The sequence below is a fragment of the Manihot esculenta genome, chromosome 2 (genome assembly GCF_001659605.2).
Source record: "Manihot esculenta cultivar AM560-2 chromosome 2, M.esculenta_v8, whole genome shotgun sequence".
Taxonomy (NCBI): Eukaryota; Viridiplantae; Streptophyta; class Magnoliopsida; order Malpighiales; family Euphorbiaceae; genus Manihot; species Manihot esculenta.
The window spans coordinates 12,412,082-12,435,985 of record NC_035162.2 but is presented as its reverse complement, the minus strand read 5'-3'; the positions used below and the strand labels follow the sequence as shown (position 1 = coordinate 12,435,985).

Sequence of the window (23,904 nt, the reverse complement as noted above, 5' to 3'; positions counted from 1 at the left end):
GATGGTCGCTTCTCAGTTAATAGACAATAACCGAAAAGAGACATTTTATTAATGTCGATTGTTTTGAAAGGTCATGTTCAATGGAGGTTTACTATTTATTATGGATTTCTGGAATCGCAACGACGACGTCAGTTTTAAATTCAGAAAATTTTAATGATTTATACTCAAGAGATGATAAAAGATGAGGAACACCTTTGCCAAAAACACTTGAGGAACATCTTTACCAAATTATCTTATACTGGAGTTTAATTTTGAATAATTATAAATTTTTATTAGACTCTAAAATTGATATTTTCGTTAGATGAGTTCGTCGTAATACTACTCTCATACTTTAGCCAAAGAATCTGTTAGACATAATCATCTCTCTATTTGGAATGATATACATTATTTGATGAAATTTTATTAATACAATACGTAGTTTTACTTCATTAAAATAAAAAAAAAAAAAAAGCACACACGAATACCTTAATTATTTATTTTCTCTTATTCCCTCATATCATAATTATGGATCGTGTCTAAAGTTGCTATCATAGAACTCATTGGTCAAATATATTCACGTAAGAGTACATTTTAGAACAGCTACCGGTAGTACAAAACTAAAACTTCAATTAATACTGAAATTCACTACAATAAAAATACTGGGATATGTACACAATGGTGTCTGTTCCCTATTTCTTGCAGCAATACCATGCTCCTACAGATCTTCACACAGTAAAAAAAAAGAAGGAAAGAAAATAAAAGAAAAGAATCGAAGGCAAAGACTAGCAAATTTGAACGTGGTACCAGGAGATTATCTTTCCACAACAGGCAGGTGGCTAAATATCAAGAACCGTGAGATGATAATGCCGAAATACCCAGTGCAGGACGCACGGACGGAACACCATTCTGATATCATGAAGTTAAAGATCCAAGGCCAGATACTACATCATTTCAAATTTTGATCTTCATTAATTTATATCAAGCTCGCAGACTTAAGAGCTTGCACAACCAAAAATTAATGGCTGCCCCAAACTGTGTTTGAGAACTAGTCTCCCACTTGTCTGTGCAAACAGGATAAACAGGTCCGCATCCTTTGCCATGGAAGGAACTGTTTCCGAGAGAAAACTCATCAATTCATCGAGTGAAAGTAACAAAATAACAAAGATAATTATGTCAGGCAGACAACATCAACCTAATGATGCAGTATGACGTTTGGATCCTATGAAAACACAGAATGCCTCAAAATGATGCTGAGAATGCTGTTTATGAAAGGTTAACCATGGTCACGTGAATCCCAAGAAATAGCACTTACATGACAATTACAATGTTAACACTTAACACAGGCTTGATAGACATTTATATTTCAAGCACGTCAAAGCATACATTTTGGTGAACAAATGAAAAGAACACTGCCCATTAGTGTTACTTTTTAGGGTTAATCACAAAACAGGCCTGAACTTTTTCCAATACACAACGATTAAAATAGCCTAAAATGCAATAGCTTATTCCCTTATTCATTGCCCAAACCACCAAAATTCATTCGGTTACATCTAAAATTAACACAGCAATGGAAAAATTGAACAAATTAATAAGAATATCAACAGTGCTCTCTTTATGTTAACATATATTCTATAATAGTCATATTAATAACCAATTTAAATGTGATTGATTATATTTAAGCGACTTGGCCATACTTGTAAAAAATACTTAAGTATGGTCTGTAATTGCAAATTAAACAAAAATTGAGGCCCTTTTCTTTTTAATAATCACTTCTGATGAGGAAGCTTTAAAAATAGACACGTACAAATAACAATGATAAAAAGCAGCTCTACAGGGAAGGAGAGGTTACCAATAGAAGATAAGGTTTACCTAATTATCTGTCAGAAATGTAGCTGAGCAAATGCTTCTAAGTCCTTCGGCCAATATAAGGCGATGCAGAACCTGAAGATGATGTTGAAAGTGACCGTCTTACAAATGAATGCTCTAAGAGCTGTGCAGCAGTAGGACGATCATTGGGATTAACTTGTAGGCATTGCAAAATAAAATCTCGCGCATCCTGTGAAAGAGTATCAGGAACAGGTGGAGGATCACCTTTGCCAATCTTAAACAATGCCTGCATCTGTTGAATCAAAGAAAAGGTAGTAGAGTTAAAAAGCAAAATACAAGTCCTATTGCATCACCGCGTGTATCATCAAATTGCACAACTTTATTTTGGCACTCAGTGCTCAATTATAGTAGAATTTACTCATTAGGTAGCCACCGCAAGGAAGTAGAAGTCTAAGTTATCTGCATCTTTTATCTCGCCATCAACATATAAAGATCTAGAACAAAAAGGAAATGCAAAAACATGATACTTACACATTCCAAATGCGAATATGGAATCTGGCGAGTTAACATCTCCAAAACAGTACATCCAAGACTCCATATATCAGCTGGAAGGCCATAACCCTGATTTTTCCTATTAACAACCTGCAATACAGAGCTCAATAACCAGAACAACTTAATGGAAAATACTAAACATGATCTTAACCAGACAAGTCTAGAGATTATGCAATATTGACACATCTTGTGGGTAGGCATGTCGGATATCATTGCAGGAGTATGGAAAAAGACAAACAAAACAAAAAACAGAAGCATGCTACTATGGAAAATATATTTTATCTAATCCAAACTAAAATGCATAAGCACATACCTCAGGTGCCATCCAAAATGCAGTCCCCTTGCAAGATTTAACATCATTCAATTTTGTTGCCTAACAAAAGGAAAAGAATAGTACTCAATTTAGAGAAGAAATTCACAAATACTCCAGAACCTTTATAATATGTGATAGAGACTGAAATCTGAGAATTCGATAAAAACCTTTGCTAATCCAAAATCTGCAAGTTTCACTGATCCATTAGCATCTACCAGTATATTTGCACATTTGATATCCCTAAAAAGCCAACAAAAATGCAGTGAGATTTCAGATTATATATGCCACTGTGTGCAGCCCCATGGTGTGTGCATGAGTCAACTGCCAATATCTTCTGTATCTTAAAAAGTAAATCAAGATTCACTTGATTACACATACATAAAAGGGGGGGGGGAATAAATCATGGAAAAAGAAGCCAAAAAGAATTCAATCCAGTAAATGAAATGTTATGTAGCATAGCAAGACAACCATGTATAATCAAAATTGAAGGGGAAAAAAGACACATGAAGAATTTACCCCTCTCTTCCCCTCCCCACTTCCCCTTATTTCAAAAATCTAAAAATTAAAAATAAAAAAATAAAAAAAAACCCTTCATCCTTGCAATATCATTGTCTGGGGAAAAACAGAAGAAAAATTTAGAATACCAAAGGTCATGCAAGAACCCAACCCAAAACTGTAACAACTGAGATGAGGCATCCTTAGAGCTCTCAAAAGTTAATTCAGCACTATGAAGAAAGAAAGGTCATATGCCTGGCCAGAAGGTGATAGAAAAAGACAACAGGCATAGTTCAGCATCATGGCGTAGAAATACTAGAAAAGGAAATAACATAAAAGACAAGTTGATATGCCAGCCAAATAACAAAGTGAAGGGGGAAAAAACTACTCCCCATAGAAGAAATCCAAATGTAACAATTACATATCAGTGCACAAGTACAAGTACAGAAGGTCAAGTATATTGATGTCAGAAAAAGGAAGGAGAAGAGGTGACTATCTAATACGTGGGTCATACGTAAAATAGAAAAACAAAAACTCAAGTCCACTTTGCTATTCTAATATGTAGCCTTAAACAAAATGGAGGAAAGATCCATGTAGCCGACCCAAATAAGTTGGGAATAATCCTAATTGAGTTGAGATGATTACAATCAAAGATAAAGAGGTAAATACAAGCAACACAAATTTGAAGTACCAAAAAAATACAAAATCCGGATAACTAAAACCCCTATAGCTATGGATGAAACACGTGATAAAAAGCATAATCAATCACTTATCTCACCTGTGAACAACATTTCGATCATGAAGATATTTCAAACCGTGCAAAATCTGTCTTGTGTATGCAGAAACTTGTGAATCTCGAAGATTGTATCTTTGATAGAGATTCATAAGGGAGCCTTTAGTTACAAGCTCAAGAAAGATATATAGTTTTGATTCATCCTGCAAAAATGAACATGGAAAATAAATTTAATGACTGAATACATGCACAAAAAGAATTGCCAGTGCAGTTGTTCACAATAAGTGATATGAAATATAGGGGGAAAGGATGCTTATAACGAGCTAACTTCATCACACTTGGCAAGTTCCAAAGTCAATACATCAATAGATTTTCTCGACAACCTATTATTCTGATCCAGCTCAGTTTCAACTATTTGGAGTTAATTGCATGTAGCTGTGTGACAAGCTAGGACTGATTTGCATCAATCAACATAAAATATCCTGTGATAAATGCATTCACAAAAGAAGAAGATGATAACTGCCATATGTTTGGAACAGGAGAAACAATTTATACAGTGACTTTTAATCCAATTGTGGGTAAATTTTTTAAAATTATACATATAAAAATAAACTATAAGTTAAAAATTAATAAAAGAATGTAGTGTCTTCACTTCTGTCAGTTATGTTCAAAATGATACCGAGACAAGACATAATTACAGAACCAATGTCCCAAAAAAAAAAAGAGAAAGAAAGAAATGATGTTACCTTATCAGTACCGTAATACTGAACTATGTTTTCATGTTCAAACTGACTTAAAAGTGCAATCTCCTGAAAAACAAAGCAGGTAGTGTGAGGAGAAAAAGTGGGTTCTTAACACTAATGTACTTCAGATTCAAAGAAATCCTATTCATAAGCATAGAAGATTTGAATTAACTTAAAGCATGACTATTTCACCTGCTCAAGTTGGTAAATACTTTGTTTGCCTTGACTTCCTTGATCAAGCAAGGAAACTTCTTTTACAGCGAAAAAGAATCCATCACTGCAGGAATAGATAATGTACGAAGCATGATTAGATGAGACGGGAAAGAGTGCTTTCCATGATAAAATAATCAACCAATAATTTTAAACCCCTTAACAAGCATTGTGTCACAAAGCCAAAATAATAATTTTGAACTCCAATTCAATTGGTAATGAACTGTGATTTTATTTATATGGCATCAAATTATCTAGTCATATTTAATTGTGATAATATAAACAATTAAACATCATGTCCTCCCAAACATACACCAGATTGAGACGCTTTGAAGAATATTTAGAATATGTAACTGTGATTTCCACTAATCTCCCCACTAAATGCCCCTATAACATTGCTTCAAGCCTTCAACTAGACTTCCAAAGGCACCAAAATGGTGACATAGAACTTCTTTTCCTTTATTTCCTCTTTGGGCAAGGGACTTTACTTCATCAACTAGTCATGCAAAACTAGGAAAGGCTATACTAAATGTATCTGCGAGACTGCGATACCATTTAAAACTGAGTTTGACGTCACTAGTTTAGGCATCACCCAATTCAAGTAGCTGCCTTCATCTATCATAACATTACTTGGTATCTGCTAAACTGTTATTATCCTATTATGAAAAAAAAAAAAAGAATACTTAAATCCTCCTGTTTTTGTTGCTACCATTGTCAGAATTTATACATAAATTTACTGCCTAACCACAAACTTAATAACCAACCGCAAAGGCTATAAAATTGAGAAACTGAACAGCCTTGACCAACTACTAGCCAATGCACAAGAATCAAAAAACAGATTGGAAGATGCTATAGTCATGTGAAAACGAAAATGCTCCGTCTGCAAATGATAATTAAAGAGCTATGTCTAGGAGCAAATGAAGCGCAGAGATTGAGCACTTACTCAGAGATTCCTTCATACACCGATCCGAACGACCCACGTCCGAGCAGCTCTCCTTTTTCCCAGTAATTAATAATCCTTCTAAATCTCTCATTCGGGGAAATGCTGGACATGAGCTCCGTGGTAGTACTCGATGAATCATCATCATTGGATGTCGTAAACGAACAAGACTCTGATAAAGCAGCAATCGTCCCGACCCTCAACAAATTATCCTCCTCTCCTCTCTTAATAGCAGTCGCACCAAGTCCATGTTCACTTAGTCCTCCTTCTTCATCATCAGAGGCCCATGCCAAGGAACGGGAACCTCTATTATTTTGAGGGGCAAAATCCCTTAATAAATCCCAAGTAGAACAAGCATTATCGATCACAGGTAATGTCATTGAAGGCGGCGGCTTCAACAACGGCGGCCTAGCCCCTTTGATTCCCCCCGCAGGACCACAACAAGCATTTAACTTTGCTGGCTGAACTGGCTCGTCCGGAGTCAACTCAGCAGCGTCGCTAATACTCACACTATACAAAACCCTAGCACACAATTTACTGTCCTCCTGCTCTTGCAGCTGCTGATGTTGTTGTTTCTCGTCCCCTATCCTTGGACTATCCGCCTCATGGAATCTGGACCTAGGGAGAAGATCCGACGCCGACCGAACTTTCATCGCTTCCCAAGCCGCGGCCGGAATTTCGAAATCTTCAAGACCAGACAACCCCAGGCTCCGACAAATGCGGTCAAACTCACCCTCCGTTCCCTCAATCCTAAAACTAGTCCGATCCGGTAAATCAAGAGATCTAGTAACCAGAGACGAGGAAGACAAGTCGTCTAAAGAGGAGGAGTACGAGGAGGCATCATACTCAATGTGCTTGGCCGCATTTCGACGATCCAGCCTCGGCCTACGGCGGTTCTTAGGGTCCATAGGGCCGCCTTTCTTGCTACGAATGAAAAATCCAGGCAAGTGATGCATAGAGTCCGAAATCCATCTAAATCTGGAAGAAGATAAAATTCATGAGGGCGAAGCATAAACTTCAAAGACGTCACTGCTTAGGCGCTGAGAAATTGGGTGATATTTTTGGAGCTGACCAGAGAGTCGTAACGGTTGAAAAATGGATCGAGCGAGAAACCTTGGAGCTTGTTGCACAAGAACATAGATAGAGAAAGAGACAGAGCGACTGGTAAACGCCGTCGAAGCAGAGAGGAAAACGCGGTGACACGTGGCTGAAAATAAGGAGTGAGTGGGTTTTGGAAGGATGCTTTTTGTTTGGGTTTTCTCGTAAGGTAAGGATGGATGGCTTATTCCAAAACGTACGCCTTTCGTACACGCTGGTTTCATGTCTGCATTGCTTTTTTTAATTCTCTAATCACTGTGCCTCTGTTTGGATAAATTGTAAAAAGATGAACAAAAAAAAAGAATATCTTTTTTTTTTTTTTATTTAAATGATTGAAAATAAAAAATAATAATATAGAAGGAAAAATAATGTTTTAAAACAATAAGATTAAAAAGAAAATAATAAAAGTTACTATTTTATCTTTGTTTCAATTTCATAAATAATAATATAGTAATTATGCTTTTGAATAAAATCACATAAAAAAAATTATAATATCAGTAATCTGACAAGTTCATATAAATAGCAATACAATTTCTTTTTTATCACAAAAATGTTCCTGATGCACGAGGAAATACTTTTTTATTAGTAAATATATTTATATTAAAACCCGTTGGGTAAAGATTACAAACTTAACATCGAGCCCTAAGAAACTATTTGAGAGACAAAAAAAGAGCATTATGAAAGGAAAACTCCGGTATTAAATAAAAGCACCATTCCCAAGCAGAATCAATGATTTTTAGATAAAATCCAATGACCAAAAGGTGGAATGATTCCATGAAATTGCTAAAGCACTTCCCAAAATACACAAGCATAGAATTATACTGAATCACTGGTCTGAGCAACACCAACAATAAGTGCAGAGATCAACGCCATAATAGTGGCAATCTTATATATGTCTCAAGTTCCAACATCTATTCAATTGAACTTCACAACCACACACCACTGCAGACCAAATCAAGAGGGGACTCACTAAAGACACTAAAGAATACTTTTTTTTTTTTTTAAAAAAAAAGAACCAATCCTTGCCATTTTATGCACTATATTTACCTAACAAACCCAAAAACACCAATAAACAACACAATGATAGAGTAATTAAAGTTGACACGACATACTCTGTCCAAAACCTATGGTTTTTCCTATTTTGAATGGTAGAGTAAGTCCATAAACTCAAGAGGATGACTTTCCACTTAAGCGATTTTCCCTCATTAGATGATTGGAGAGAGTTTTCTTTTTATTTTGATTATTTTTTTAGAAAATAAACCTAAGCTTATACAACCATTTTAAAGAAAATTATGAAAAAAAAAAAGAGCTAGCACAGAATTTCATACATAAGTGATATAAATTAATATAAAAATATATATTAGATTTAAGGCTCAACAATTTAAAATATATAAATAATTTGAATATTTTATAACTTTTTAACAGAGGAGTAGAATTTAAACTAAAATAGAATTTCATCTATATTAAAATATTATTTTTATCTATTTACCATTTATCTTATCTCATATAAGATTTTATATCATATCTTAGATATAATTTTATCATTTTATACACTATTAATAATATTCAAATTTTATTCCATGCACTACATAAGAACTTCATAACCATCATATATAAATATATAACTCTCTCAAATAGTCAATTCTATTATAACACCTCGAAAATCAGACCGTTACCGATTTTAAGGTTTAAATCGATTTAAAGTCGCCGAACCGTAGCAAGCCTACAATACATTCTGTTATATCTAATATAATTTTATACATGATCATACAAGTATATAAAATATTTTCATTTCATTAATAAAAACTCGACATGTGCATGCATCACAGCTGAAAAAATATAAAACTCCTATTAAAGTCCTCATCAAATACTCCAGTATGGTAAACATTACATGTCTCAAATTTGATTCAAATATAACTTATACTTTAAAATTTTTACATAAAAAAAGATCATAAGCAAGAGATTATAAAAGAAAAATCGGGCAAAGGACAATTCTAATCCACAATATAAATTACATATCCACAACTATATTATTACAATAAAATTATATTATACAACACTGTTGACCTCCCAAGTTAACTCTAATCCTGCAAATTTAGGATTAAGGGAAATGGATAAGTTATAAGAGTCTGGTGAGCAGAAACATAAATAAAAACACTTTAATAAAATACATGATCGTATAAATGCGTCACAATACAAATAATTCATATCAAGATGGACTTATCATCAGTAACCCTCCATAATTCCAATATTGTCCGATTCACAATGGGTGCGTCTCAGGGCTGCCTCTTAAACATACATAACATATCTATAGAATGTGCAACCCTGGTATTTCCTTTACGTAGTGTCAAGGGTGTAGAATGGACAAGTCATGATCTTTCCATATCCGTCGTAACATATCATAACATATTCGAGGGCTAGTGGATCATCTAACATTCATCCACTACAACAATAAATTATGCAATACATCATATTCGTGAATTCTATTACAAGGCAATCTAATCAGATATACATAACATTCATGATACATGAGCATGCTTAAAATATTTGATTTACTTAAAATGTTTGATTTATTTAAAATAATAGTTCAGTTTAGTTCTTCTCACATTTGCCTGATGCAAGCCTAGTTCCGAAGCAATTATCTCACTGCAGGTGTTTACAGTTTTCCAAATTCGATCCTATACATATTGACTTAAATGAGAGACCAAACATAACTTTTACAACACATGACACTACCTCAAAAAACACCTAAAAACATAATAAGAGAATATGTAGAAAACAAGCTAAAAATGCTAGACAGGGAACTTTCGATGACAGGTTTGACGGTTTAAAGTCCCCTTACAGATCCGAATGTCAAACCTCTGGAGGCAGGTTGGGTGACTAAAAGACTGCCTTCTTAGGCAAGTTCGGTGGCCGAGCCTGGTTCTTCTGCAATGAATAACCTGATTCTGCATCAGTCCACAATTACCAAACACTTTTAAACATATATGCAGAAACTTAAAATAACCATTTATCATTTAACACATATAAGGAACACTTAAAGCTTACCTAACTTTAACATGTATTAACAATACAAGAAAGATTACCCATTATCAAAACTAAAAATTTAAACTCTAAAATTTAAAAACGATAATGCATGCCTCAACAAACTATAGTAATAACTAACGCCTCTTTTAAAAAAATCTCAACAACATAAGAGAGGTAAGGATTAGATTTACCTCTGGCTGAAAATACCAATACAGCAACAAATAAGAGATTTCAAGGAAATGAGGGATGAGATCCAAGGATTCCAAAAACTAAAACTTAAAAATTAACTTTAATTCTTTAAAATAACGGTAAAACTTATGGATTAATAAAGTATTTTATAGAAAACTCAAAGCAAAAAAATCGTTAAAAACGTCTCAAGCTCACTTCAGCCTAAAGAAGAGAGGAAAAGTTTTCTAAAAAAATCAGGTTAAGACTTTTAATAGTTGAATTTGCCAGTTTGTGTTTGGTGGCTGAACATGAAAGATTCGGCGGCCAAATCTTGACGATTTAAAATTTTTTTTTCACATCTTATAAAAGGTTTAAATTCATTCTATAGAAATTCCATTTTATCCTTCTAAAAATTTCGGTTTCAAAATTCTAGATTTCAACAAAAATTTTATCGAAAATTTAGAATTTCGATACTGAAATTTAGCCGGATGTTACATTTATAATTTTTTTAATATAAATATACGTAATTTTAAGTATCGAAAAGATTATCAAAGCCAACTCACTTAATATTTTATATTATTTTACAAATTTACACAGAAATACGATGGAATAATATCAACAAACTATGATTGTTTCCTTTTGTTTCTTACTTTCGCTGTAAAATAGAAAAAACAATTTTTTTTTCCTATGTTTTAGCTGATATAAAAAAAAATGTCTTATCATAGTTATTTTCCTTATTTATTTTCATCCTTTCCACCCTTCAAAGAGACTCTAAAAGTTAAATTCAATTTAGCTTATTTTAATATTTATTTAAAATTAATTTACAAATGCCCAGTTTATTAAATAAAAAAATTAAATGTTTAAAAATGTAACTTGAATTTCTTAATTTAAATTAAAAATTAAAAAGCTTAATTTGTTGATTTAGTTACATTTTAATCTAAAAATCAACAAATATTTATTTTTTAAATTTCCTTCAAATTCAATTTAAATTAATTTAAAAAAAAAGATAAAAAAAAACTAGATTCGACCTTTGTAATAACTATAGGAATGAAAATGAGTATTAAACATTTTTTTCATTTTATTTTTTAAATTACTAAAATAATATTTAAAAATAAGTTTATATTAAAGCCATTTGTATTGAAAAAATAAAAATAGATTCTACTATTAATAAATTGCATATAAGAGAATGATATTTATAAATATGTAAAAATTGTTTGCTTTATTTTCACTAATCAAATGAAAGTATATAAATAAATATATTTTTTCAAGTATTTATTAATCATTGTATAAATAGTTGTTCTGCTAATTAAAGAATGAAAAGAAAGAAAAAACAAAAAGAAAGCAACAAAAAACTATCTTTTATAGTTTATATTAAAGGGAAATTAAACTCAATAAAATTTAATTTTTTTTTTTGAAAAAAATCAAAATAGAGAAAGTCAAAATATGGAGAAATTTTAAATAATTATATTTATAAAAAAGAAAGAAAAGAAGAAAAAGCGGCATGCGATGCCAAATTTAGTAGCATTTTTTTAGTTTAAGTTTTTTCGTAGAAAAAAAAAGTATAAAAAATAAGATTTTTTTTAAGGCAAAGAAGAAAAGTTGATTAGAATAAAGAAATAAAAGAAAGACTTCATTTGAAAACTCAATGGTGTGAAAATGCGTTCCTGCACGTGTTTGATCAAATGATCAATTGAAGATGATGGTCATAAGATGGAGGTCCCATTTGGATGGCCAAAGGTCAATTATAGCCCAAATATTTTATTAATAAATAATAATATTATTATTATTATAGAAAAATCATCAACAGCCTCTCATTGAACAAAATTTGACACTCATACAATAATTTTAATTATTTCAATCAATATCGGAAATTATAAAAAATAAACAGTCAAATAAATTTAAATCACTTATCCTAATTGCTAAAAAAAAAATCAATTACCTTCAAATGTCAAAGCATCTGCAGATTCAAAGCAATTCATGGCAAGATACCACATTAATCTGTTTACCAAAATTTTATAAAGTATATAATATCAAATATTTTAAAATATATTTCTATAAATTTATAGTTATATCGATTTATTAAAAAAATATTATTATTATTATTATTTACCATTAATTTAAAAAAATAAAATATTATTATTATTATTTCAAAATTTGTCGGTTACTTGAACTTGAGTGGAGTTAAAGAGGTGAAGGACAATGCTATTTATTTTGAAGACAAATTGTCAAAATGTCATAGCTTTATTAAAAGAGAATAATATCAAAAATACAGAATACTGGTTAAATGTGGGTCGCGAATTATTATAAAAATTTTTTAGATAATATAATAAAATTATAATGATAAGATTTAATATTAAATTTATAATAATAAAAAATTTTATAAATAAAATTTTTAACGATTATAAAATTTTTAAAGATTATAAATTTTTTAATAATTAAAAATTTTTCAATAATTATAAAATTTTTTAAAATTTAAATTAATTTTATAATAAAATTTGAGTCGTATTGAATAATATTTTAAAATATTTATATCTACTAACTCTCTAAATAAAAAAAAAATCAAAAGTAAGTTTATTTTGTTTTTAATTAGGAACTAATGAGATAGCATACGAATTACCAATAGAAAAAGAGGGAGAAAGACTGATTTTTAATTCAATTGTGCATCATACTTATTATATAATTCGAAATGATATCAATTTTAAACTGTTATAATTTAAAACTGTTATAGTTTTATTTTAGTTATAGTTCAAGAGTTTTTTTTTAATTACAAATAGTATAAATATTTCACACATTAGAATATATAGATTTATAAAATTTTTATTAATAATACATTATTTATTTATGCATAATAAAAAAACAAAGAAACCAAATCAACTAATATAACAAGTATATGATTGGTCCAGTTTGAAAGTATCTATTTTAAGTTCTAATTCAATAAGCCAATCTAACCCAATCCCTTAATAGGTTGTTTTTTTCTTATTTAACATTCATAATCCTTTAACTAGTTTGATTCCAGGAGTTTCAAAATATTTTTAAAAGAGAAAATTTTCTTTTATTTTCTAGAATTGTCTATTATTTCCTCTCTTTAGGCCATTGCCAAAATATTTTTTAGTAGATCTTTTAGTCTTTAATATATAAAAAATTATGTTTTATCGAGAATATTGATTATGATAGCTCTTTTAATTATCTATAATTATTTTTAATTTATTTAAGTAGATTCTGCTCATATGCACATAAAGATTTAGTTCATAGTTTTATTTTGATGATGTTTTAATCGTCGTTTGGGGTCTTCTTCTATATCTTGTCAAGGTGAGTTGGTGGAGACTGATGGAATAGGTTTCATATCTAGCTGTGTTTAAGCAAAATCTGCACTACTATTTGGGTTTTTTTTTTTTTTATTAATTTGAGATTGAAAAAAATTGTTGATTTAGGATTTGATCGCTGGAGTGCCATAATTTTTTTTTATAAATATTTTGGCAGGAACTGCCAACCGACAATTTAGTTGTGAGCGGGCAAATTTAATGTTTTTTAATTATTAATATATTATAATAATATATTTATATTATATAATCATTTTTTACAATATATTTTATTAATTTTAATATATTATTATAATAATATTATAATTAAATAATACTAATTATAAATAAATTTATTAATATGTAATTATTATATTTTATATATTTTATTTTTTGTAATATATAAAATTACTATAAAAATTAATAATAAAAACTACACACAAAAATATTTAAAATTATAATATTACTTTATTATTAAATACATACATAATCATTGAATTAAATAATTAATAAAAAATAAATAGATAAATAAATTAATTAGTATGAATGTTTAAAATTATAAAAATTAAATTATTAATTTTATAACACTAAAATTATACTGTGTCAATAATATTTTTAATTTAATATTAATAATAAAATATATTAAATATTAATAATAAAATATAATTAATTAATTAATATAAATATTGTTGTAATCACAAAATAATATTAATTTTATAATATAATATCAATAAGTTTTTAATTTAAATATTAATAATAAAATATATTTAATGTTAATATATAAAATATATTAATATTTAAAATTATAAAATAAAATTATAATGTAATTAAATATTGTACGAAATTATAATTCATTAAAAAGAAAATATAAATAAATAAATTAAATAATTAAATTAATTAATTAATTAATTTATCTTTATGAATTATAAATAATTTAGTGATTTCGTATCACGTCTAATAATAATATAATATTATAATTTTAAATATATCACTGAATTATTTATAATTAATCATAAAAAAATAAATAAAATAAATAAAATTAAATAATTAATTTATTATGTGGTTAAATTTATTTATTTATTTATTTATTATTGATAAATTATAAATAACTTGTGATTTTATGCAATTTTAATAGCAGGATAATATGTTATTTCTAAATATTTTTACATGCACTTTCTTTCTTTCCTATCAATCTTTATAATACTTTTATATATTAAAAATAACATAATTTTAATATAATAATATATTAAAAATAGTATTCGTATAATTGGTACTAATTAAATTAATAATTATTTTTAGAATTATAAAATAGTATTATTATGTAATTAAACGGTATTATTATATTAATATATAAAAAATAATTAAAATTTTTTATTATTGAATAATATATACGATATTATTAAATTATTTTTATATATTTAATCACAATATAATATTAATTTTATAATATTGAAATTATATAATTATCGATAATTTTTATTTAAATATTAATAATAAAATATATTAAATATTTATATATTAAAAATTATAAAAAATATAATATAAAAATTATTATTAAATTAATATAATATAAATATATTATTATAATATATTAATAATTAAAAAAATAATAAAAAATCATATTTAACCTAGTGCTACAATTATAATGTCGGATTGACAGAGCCATTCAACATATTTAAAATAAAAAATTTATGGCGCTTCAGGTCTTAGTACACTTAAAAAACACGCTGGAGTGAAATTTGACCATCACACGATCAGTTATATCAACTTAATAATTTTTTTTTTAAAAAAAAATCTAAATTGATAATTTTTTTTCTAACACTAAATTTAATAAAAACCCCGGTAGTCGTTGATACTTCAACATTTGACGGTCCTTTGTATTGCTTTGGATGGTTCTCAATTGTGCTATGACAGGCTTGTAATAGCTGTCTTTCTTTTGTTTGTTGATTATTCTCTCTGACAATTCTTGGGTGCAGCTAGAAAATGATGCAAATGTGCACTTTATTTGGTTTTGGGGTTTCTTTCAGTGTTCTGTTTTTTGGCCTCTAGTGTTTCTTAGTGTTTTTTCAATCAACGATTTTTACCTTTGGTTTTTGATGGTGCTTTCAACACAGTTTGCTCGATTCTAGATTGGGCTTCTGTTATATTCCTGTGAATTTTTTTTTCAAGTTGGGCTTGTGCCCTCTCTTCCTGTTTTGGGCTTTAATCCAAATTATATTGCAGCTCCTTTTTTATTTTTTATTTTTAAATTTTAAAAAAACAAGAAGAAGTTGGATAGTCATATTAGTCTACAAAAGGCGCACCGAATCCAAAACAAACACAAATTTATAATACGCAAAACTTTCGAGAAAGTCCACTAGAGTCGAGCCTAGAGAAGGAAGATATGTGGAGGCCCAAAAAAGAATCATATTAAAAAAAAAGAAATTTTAAAAATTAAATTTCTTAGAAGGAAGGAAGGAAGGAGGCTGTTCTTCATACGTTTCATTCTGAGTATCCGAAACTAACAGAAATTACGCCTCTTATCTCTCTCTCTCTATATTTCGCAATAAACAAAACCCTAATTTCCCCCTTCCTTTCTTGAGAAAATCTCAGACCCTCGTAGCATTACATCCTCTCTCTTCCCCTTCGTATCTTCCCGGGCTCTGTGTTCCTCTCTGTGTTTTCTCGCTCTCTGTGACACTGAAACTCTATCTGTGCCTCCGCTTTGAAACGCATTGTTTGGAATTAACAATATTTACACTTCGAAAGCGGTTATTGAAACGGTTACGTTTTCGTGCTATAGCTGCTTTTAATCATAGCGCGCTAGGGTTAGTTCTTCCTCGCTTTGGCTGTTTTCTCTTCTCTATTTTTAGTTTCATATTCCTCGTAGGAAAATAAAAAAAATAAATTATCGTTTGTTTCTGTTCAAACCCTAAAAGGTTGCGGTAACACACATTAAGGTATGTGTGTGTGTGACTAGGGTTTCTATTTGTGCACATTATTCCTTTTGAGGGGGGTTTTCTCACTCTGATTTGTTCGGTTCCCTAGGGTTTCTCTGAAATTATACTGTTTGATGGGTGTGAACTCGTGTTATAGAGACGCGGGTGTTGTTTCGTTCTCGCGATATTTCTTTTGAACCTTCGTATTAGGCGTTTTCAAAGATTTTTCATCGGAGATGAGGGTCTATTGAGCGTGTTTGTTTGTTTTCTGCAAATCCATCTATAATTGAAGATGGAGGTGTAGAGAGATAGAGAGACGTGGAGACATAGGGACGTTTGATGATATGCCATTGCGTTTAATGTGAAGTCTCGCATCTTGTTTATGCCATTGCCTTAGGATTCTCTGAGCGTGTACTAACTTCACAACCTGCTGTTTCTTTCAAATCTTATTGTCTTAAGCCGGATTTCGTCAGATAGAGAACAACCAATCAACCAAACACATAACAATTCAATTTTTATTATGTGTTGGTTCTTTTTCAATTGCTAACTTGAATTATTGGTGGCGACTGGAGGAAGGCTGGGTGTTTTACTTTTAGCAGAAAGAAGACAGGATTAAGGACAGAAGGTGTTTTTTTATTAATTTTTTGTATAGAAGGAATATAATTCTGATAGGAGAGGAGTGAAGAAGGTGAGAAGTATTTTTTCTCTTCCTGTTTAATCTGATGAAGTTCAGCACTGCTCCTCATGGAGAGAAGTGAACCCACCTTAATTCCAGAATGGTTGAGAAGTTCTGGAAGTGTTTCTGGGGGTGGCAGTTCAGCCCACCACTTTGCATCATCTTCTTCTCACTCAGGTATTTTCAGCTTCCTCTATTTTTAATGCATTATGTTGCTCTTTAGATATCATGTTTCTCATTTTCAATTTTGAGGGTGTTTAGATTGATTTATTTTTTTAAATTTAGTTTTGGATGATAATTGTGCTATTATTGTCAAATAGATGTTTCGTCCTCAGCACATCTGGCTAGAAACAGGAATTCTAAGAGTGATTTTGATTCCCCTCGTTCTGCTTTCCTTGACCGATCATCTTCTTCTAATTCTCGGAGGAGTTCAAGTAATGGGTCTGCAAAGCATGCCTACAGTAGTTTTAGTAGAAGTCACCGTGATAAGGATCGAGAAAGGGACAAGGAGAGGTTGAATTTTGGTGACCATTGGGACCATGATGTTCCCGATCCTTTGGGAAGCATATTGTCAAGTAGAAGTGATAACACTTTGCGACGTTCCCATTCGATGGTGTCAAGGAAACAGAGTGAGGTGTTACCGCGAAGATCCGCAGTGGACTTAAAAAATGGGAGTAACAGCAATCATGCAAATGGCAATGGTTTGATTTCTGGGAGTAGTGTTGGTAGTGGCATTCAGAAGATGGTGTTTGAAAAGGATTTTCCCTCTCTTGGGAGTGAAGAGAGGCAAGGAATACCTGATATAGGAAGGGTTTCATCTCCTGGCTTGAGCACAGCTGTGCAAAGCTTGCCTGTAGGCAGTTCTGCTTTGATTGGTGGGGAGGGATGGACATCAGCTCTGGTAGAGGTGCCCGCCATAATGGGAAACAGTAGTTCTGGTTCCTTATCAGCTGTACAAACTCTTGCTACTTCAGCACCTGGGACTCCAAGTACAACTGCTAGTCTCAATATGGCTGAAGCACTGACTCAGGCTCCATCAAGAACTCGCACTTCTCCACAGGTAACTGAACAGGTAACCTTTACCTCCCTGTAGTTATATAATATTAATGGATTTAGTTGATCTAATGAGGAGTTATTATCAACCTGCAGTTCTCTGTCCAAACTCAGAGGCTTGAGGAATTGGCTATCAAGCAATCAAGGCAATTAATACCAGTAACACCTTCAATGGCAAAGAGTTCGGTAAGAGCAATGCCTTTGAGTTATGAGAGCTTGTGTAATAATTGTATTGTTTAATAGTTTTTAATCTGTCATAGCGTTATTATACACTGAGTATATTGCCGATGTGTATGGAATAATATATTTTTTTGTCTTTTCTGTTTGTTTACATCATCTTTAATGATTTGCTTATACTACATGCAACATATAATAAGAGCGTTGCTGGAGCATTATGATGTTGGAAATTTGTGGGTGTTGTCTCCCCCTTTTTAATTGAATTTGGGCCATCTCTGCATCAAGAAGTATTAGCAAATCTATTTGCTTTTAGCTGGTTCATATTTCATAAATAAGAACACATGTGCCCTTTCTTTTGATTCTATTCTTCCAACTTTTGTTAAAATTGGGGAGCAAGTAAGCTAATCTTTGGAATTTCATTTGAGGGGATAAACCTCTTGCAAACTCTTGATGCATATAAGAACTCTTAACATCTTTTGAGGGTTGCCTTGAACTGTTTTGTATGGTAAAATAGCTCTGTAGAAAACAGCTAGCTAAGATTGATTAGACGAAGAACTAATGGAAATTGGAACATTAAGCTGTGAACCATGAAACTCTTATCCTTCTGAAATTTTACAAATATGAGATTTTAGGAATTTATCCATCTGATTGACTGATCTATTCAGTCAAAATCCATAATCTTAATACTGTATGTGAAAGATTTGAATGATATATCATTCTATCTACTGCTGAGAATTTAGGTGAACTGATTGCTTATATGATGAACCAAAATATACTCGATGGTGTATACTAGTTATTAAAGTCATGCTTTTGCAAATTCAGGGTCTTCTACATTTTCTTGTTTGTTGAGTTGTGTTGGGAATATTTATTGATTGGTTGAAGTTTATGTTTAGGTGTTTTCCTTTTTAAAAATTTTTTTTTGGCTGTGGGGCAGGGGAGAGGGTAGGTGGCATGAAATTCTGTTTATATTGTCTTCTCTCTCTCTCTACCTCTCTCTCTTATATGAATTTGATGGTATGATGACAAATATATATTGAGCTAGAAGTTAGAGTTGACCTTGACCGAGTCCATGAACTAAATGAATTGATGGTATGATGACAAATGTATATTTAGCTAGATGGTAGCATTGACCCTGACTGGAGTACATGAGCTGTATTGCTTCCTATGTTACACTTTGTGTTATACCCTTTTGGCCCATGGTTGTGAAAGGCACAAGGCGCATTAAGGCACAAGGCTCAGGTGCACTCCTGAGCAACGCAAGGCGCAAAAAAACCCCTTTAAAATTCAAGTAATATAAAGCCAAATGCAATAAAGTAAATTACCAAAACATTAATAAAAACTTAAGAAGTTCACAAGGTAAAAGCTAAAATTTAAAATAAAAGCAAGTTTCTCCATCACATAAGGAAATCTAACTAATCTTCAGCCTTCATTAAAATCATCACAAGCATCTTCCTCTTCTTCTTCTTCTGAAACTGCATCCTCTTCAAACTCATCTTCTTCATGATTAAAATCTTTTTCATCTTTCTTGTCTCCTCGTCTTCTATATCCAAATCTTCTTCTTTCTCATCTTTAAGAGTTGAAGGAGTAGGAGAACTAATTCTCAAATTAGAGGATAATGCTTCCCCTTTTCCTTATTTGGTGTTATTGGTATCTTTTTGAACTCCCATAGCATCAGCAACCACATTCGAAGTCAAACCCTAATCTTCAAAAACAAGTTCATCGTTTTCTATTTCTTTCTCTGTCTGACCCAATAACCATTCATTGCGGTCATGTGCATCATATCGGCGCCTCAACTCTAGATTATACTTGACAAACACAAAGTCATTTAATCATTTTTGAGTAGGCCTATTTCTCTTTTTAGTGTGAATCTGCAAAATATGCTAATTATAATAAGTATGGTTTATTAAAAATGTAGTTAAACACTTAAATGTATAATTATAAAGGAACATAATGTTCCACTTATATGCTCAAACATGCTCCAATTATGCTCACAACTAGATGCACTGCAAGTGAGGCTAAGTACTTTCATAAACACATTAATGAATATTTTAAAAAAATTACAAGAAAAAGATGAAATACTTAATTGTTTATAAACCAATCTAGAGATATACTCATGCAGTTGAGTTCTCCATCTTTTATCAATAATTTCAAAAACTTCATTGTATTTGATCTCATTTTCTCTAAATGACTTCATTATTGTTTCTTTAGCCCTATCCATGGTCTCATAAATATAACCCATTGCAGTCATTTTGTCACCATCAACCAATTTAAGCACTCGTACCAATGGACCAAATAACTCAAGAATATAAATTGTTTTACTCCAAAAGCTAGGCATCAAGACAATACTACTTCCCTTGCCCACTTACTTGAAGTCCATTCTTCAGAAGTAAACATCTTTTTTAAATTTGTCATAAGTTGTTGAAGGGTGAGAAAAACAGTTGCAAATCTTGTGATAGCAGGCCTAACTATAACCTGCGGATCTCCTTAAATTATTCACAACACTAACACCTGGGCGTACATAGATGTACCCATTTAGAGTAACTGCCTTCTTAATTGTGTTGTGAATTTGGGATGTTTTTTCAATATCCTCCAGGATTAAATCTATGCAATGGGCAGCACAAGGAGTCCAATACAAATGCTTTCGCTTGACTTCTAACAATTTTCTTAAAAACATAACAAATAAACAAATTAATTTAAATTAACATTTAATGAACACATAAACTGAAAAAACACAAGTAAACTTAATTAGAAATATCTCCAAGCACACAATTGCTAACATTGTCTATCGCAATTTGCACCACATTTTCTTAACCAACACGTTGCACACTTTATCAATAAGCTCACACATTTTTTTAACCAGTATTTGTGTACTCTTAAGACATCCACAGACTCCCGAAAAACAGTTCGGTCCACATTCTCTTAACCAACACGCAGCACACTTTATCAATAAGTTCACACATTTTTTCACCAGTATTTGTGTACTCTTAAGGCATCCATAGACTCTCGAAAAACAGTTCGGTGAATTCACTAAGAAATTAATCAAAGCCCTGTGCCTCTTATCAGTCCGACCATCCACCATAATAGAACAACCAAATTTTTTCCAATCTTCTTCATACAATGCCAATGACTTTCTCACATTATCAACTTCTTTCTTCAATAAAGGCACTCACATCTCATGACTTCAAACCAATCTCATATTGATCAATAGATTCTATTATTATTTAAATAGTTGGGTGATTTACCACGTTAAAAGGAATTGCAGTAGAATAGATTCACTGAGCTATATCTTTGCAAGCTTTCTTTCACAATTCCTTCTTACAAGCGTCATTGTTAGTGGTTTTGGCCTTGACTGAAGTGAGTTATTTTACAATCAGAAATTGTGTGCTTTTGCAGAATTACTTAAATCAACATCATAGTATCCTACTTGAAAGCAGAGATTTTGTTTTGTTTTGTTTGGTTTTTGCCTTTTATTTTGAAAGAGTTTTTTATTTGCCCTTCCATTTCCACCCCTTCTTTTCATAGCATTTGTTTACTTTTTCATGAAAAATGAATCGTGGACTTGCTGTCTTTTATTTTGCTAAAATTTTGAGTCTTGAATACTAATTCCAAGTTCATTTATCATGAATAAATGTTGATTAGCACTGCAGTTGCTTGTCCGCTATTGTCTCTGGTCATGCCAAGATAATCTATTTGCCCAGTTGAAATTTTTTGTAAGGTTGGGTGGGGGGATGAAAAAGAAGCTTATGATTTGGGGTTCCTTAGTACTTACTGTGATGGGTTTTTGGTATATGGATTAGTAGATATTCAAATGGATTTTGAGGCAATATGTCAATAAATATGGTGCATTTAATCAGTATACAATGTTGGAAATGTGTTTGTTTTAAGGTGCCTTTCTCTCTTAATAATCATTGGATAATGTGATTGCTCTTGATTGCACTAGTGTATTGATATGATGATAAGCAATCTAATAGCTGAGGCTAATAGTTAACTGTTTTCTTAGAGGTGAGCTTGAGAGCACATTGAATATTAGGATAATCAATGCCTTCTCTTTTCCAGGTTCTCAATTCATCGGAAAAATCAAAACCCAAAACTATTGTCAGATCAGGTGAGATGAATATGCCTGCCAAGAGCATGCAGCAACAGTCGTCTTCATTGCACCCTGCCAATCAAGCTGTTATTGGGGGACATGTCAAAGCTGATGCACTAAAAACATCTCATGGGAAGCTCTTTGTTCTCAAGCCAGGGTGGGAAAATGGTGTATCCCTTTCTCCAAAAGATACTGCTAGCCCTACCAATAATGCCAGCAGAGCATCAAATAGCCAACTTGCTACACCTACAGTTCCATCTGCCCCTTTGAGGAGCCCAAACAACATTAAGCATTCTTCTGGAGAACACAAGTCAGCTAACCTCAATTTGATCTCAGGGTTCATTGTGGAAAAGAGACCTTCTTTGTCTCAAACCCAGAGCCGAAATGATTTTTTTAACCTCTTGAAAAAGAAAACCTCAACAAACATTTCTGCATCTCTTCCGGATTCAGTCTCTACTGTTTCATCTCCTACCAGCGAGAAATCTTGTGAAGCGAGCAAGGAATTGATCAGTGCTCCTACAAGTCCTCAGGCTATTAAAATTGGTGCTGAGTTGACTAGCAATGGTGGTACATCTGAAGAGGTTCAGAGATTTTCTGAGGAAGAGGCAGCATTCCTTCGTTCTCTTGGGTGGGAAGAAAATTCTGGGGAGGATGAAGGCCTTACAGAGGAGGAGATCAATGCTTTCTTTCAGCAGGTAAACATTTGCATCCCTTTTGCAGCTTAATTCTCACTGAGATAATATCAAACCTATGTATTTACAATGCATAGTAGTGGAGTTGGGGGCCAGCCATGAAATCGTTTACATTGGCCGACCGAAAACAAGATTGTTCTAGCTATTGATAAATGCAGTTGAACTTAATCTGTTTGTTTTATTTTCTCTTGCAGTGCAGGGAGTTGGGGCCATCCTTGAAACTCTGCCGAAGCATGCAGCAAAAGCTGCTTGAATCTCATGCAACTGGTTTGGCTGGCACTTCCTCTGGACTCAACTCTTCAGATTCTGGGTCGGAAATTTGACGCTGTTCCCTTGAATTAGATCCAAGAAATTCCAATTTTTGATGGCAGATGGTTAATTTCCTTTTTCTTCTTTTCTTCTTTTTTTCCCTCTCTACTTTGGAAGAAAATCGATGAGTTGAATATGAAAGGAAGGGGGAATTTTTGTTGGAACTGGATTTTGCAAATAGTGCAATAAGTCGCAAGCGCCTCAATCCTGCCTTCTCAAGGGGAATTTTCCAAGGTGTCAAGGTTGGTTTCAGGAGAGGGTAGGATACTATTTTGTCTGCAAATAGAAGATGCTGGGAAAAATTGCACCTTTTGGGGGTATTTTGGTCTTTTTCTGTTGTTTTCTTTGCTTTTCTTTTCCTTTCTTTTCTAGAGCGCTTGATTCTACATGGGAAAAATAGGCTTATGGTGTTTTTGTCAATTTTACGGAAAAAAGGAAATCAAAAAGTTTCATTTCTAGTTTAGCTTATGTTGATACAAATATTTCTATTATCTCTCATGGTCGTTTTCCCTCTCTCCCTCTCTAGAAAAACAGAGAATTTAAACATAAACTACACGTGATGAATTTAGATTAAAGTGGATAAAATGCAGGTCTTTGTTTTGTGGCTT

The 23,904-nt window shown here is 31.7% G+C and overlaps 2 protein-coding genes across 3 annotated transcripts; one reads left to right on the top strand and one right to left on the bottom strand.

Annotated features, from left to right (window-relative positions):
* Positions 1 to 586: 586 nt before the first annotated feature.
* On the bottom strand, positions 587 to 7,069 carry LOC110609148 (mitogen-activated protein kinase kinase kinase 1). The gene is made up of 9 exons (XM_021748511.2): positions 5,796 to 7,069; positions 4,835 to 4,919; positions 4,646 to 4,708; positions 3,945 to 4,102; positions 2,839 to 2,911; positions 2,672 to 2,731; positions 2,338 to 2,448; positions 1,849 to 2,098; positions 587 to 1,087 (listed from the first exon to the last, which is right to left on the bottom strand). The coding sequence occupies exons 1-8, from the start codon at positions 6,746 to 6,748 to the stop codon at positions 1,886 to 1,888; spliced, it is 1,716 nt and encodes a 571-aa protein (XP_021604203.1). The 5' UTR covers positions 6,749 to 7,069; the 3' UTR covers positions 587 to 1,087; positions 1,849 to 1,885.
* An 8,759-nt stretch (positions 7,070 to 15,828) lies between these two features.
* On the top strand, positions 15,829 to 23,759 carry LOC110610105 (mediator of RNA polymerase II transcription subunit 1). Of its 2 annotated transcripts, none has more exons than XM_021749974.2 (5): positions 15,829 to 17,155; positions 17,299 to 18,050; positions 18,128 to 18,217; positions 22,265 to 22,990; positions 23,182 to 23,759. In XM_021749974.2, exons 1-5 carry the CDS (start codon positions 17,047 to 17,049, stop codon positions 23,308 to 23,310), a joined length of 1,806 nt encoding a protein of 601 aa, XP_021605666.1. In that variant the 5' UTR covers positions 15,829 to 17,046; the 3' UTR covers positions 23,311 to 23,759. The 2 variants fall into 2 exon arrangements, with proteins under 2 accessions (XP_021605666.1, XP_021605667.1); XM_021749975.2 differs by having other exon boundaries at positions 15,831 to 17,155; positions 17,299 to 18,038.
* Positions 23,760 to 23,904: the final 145 nt, after the last annotated feature.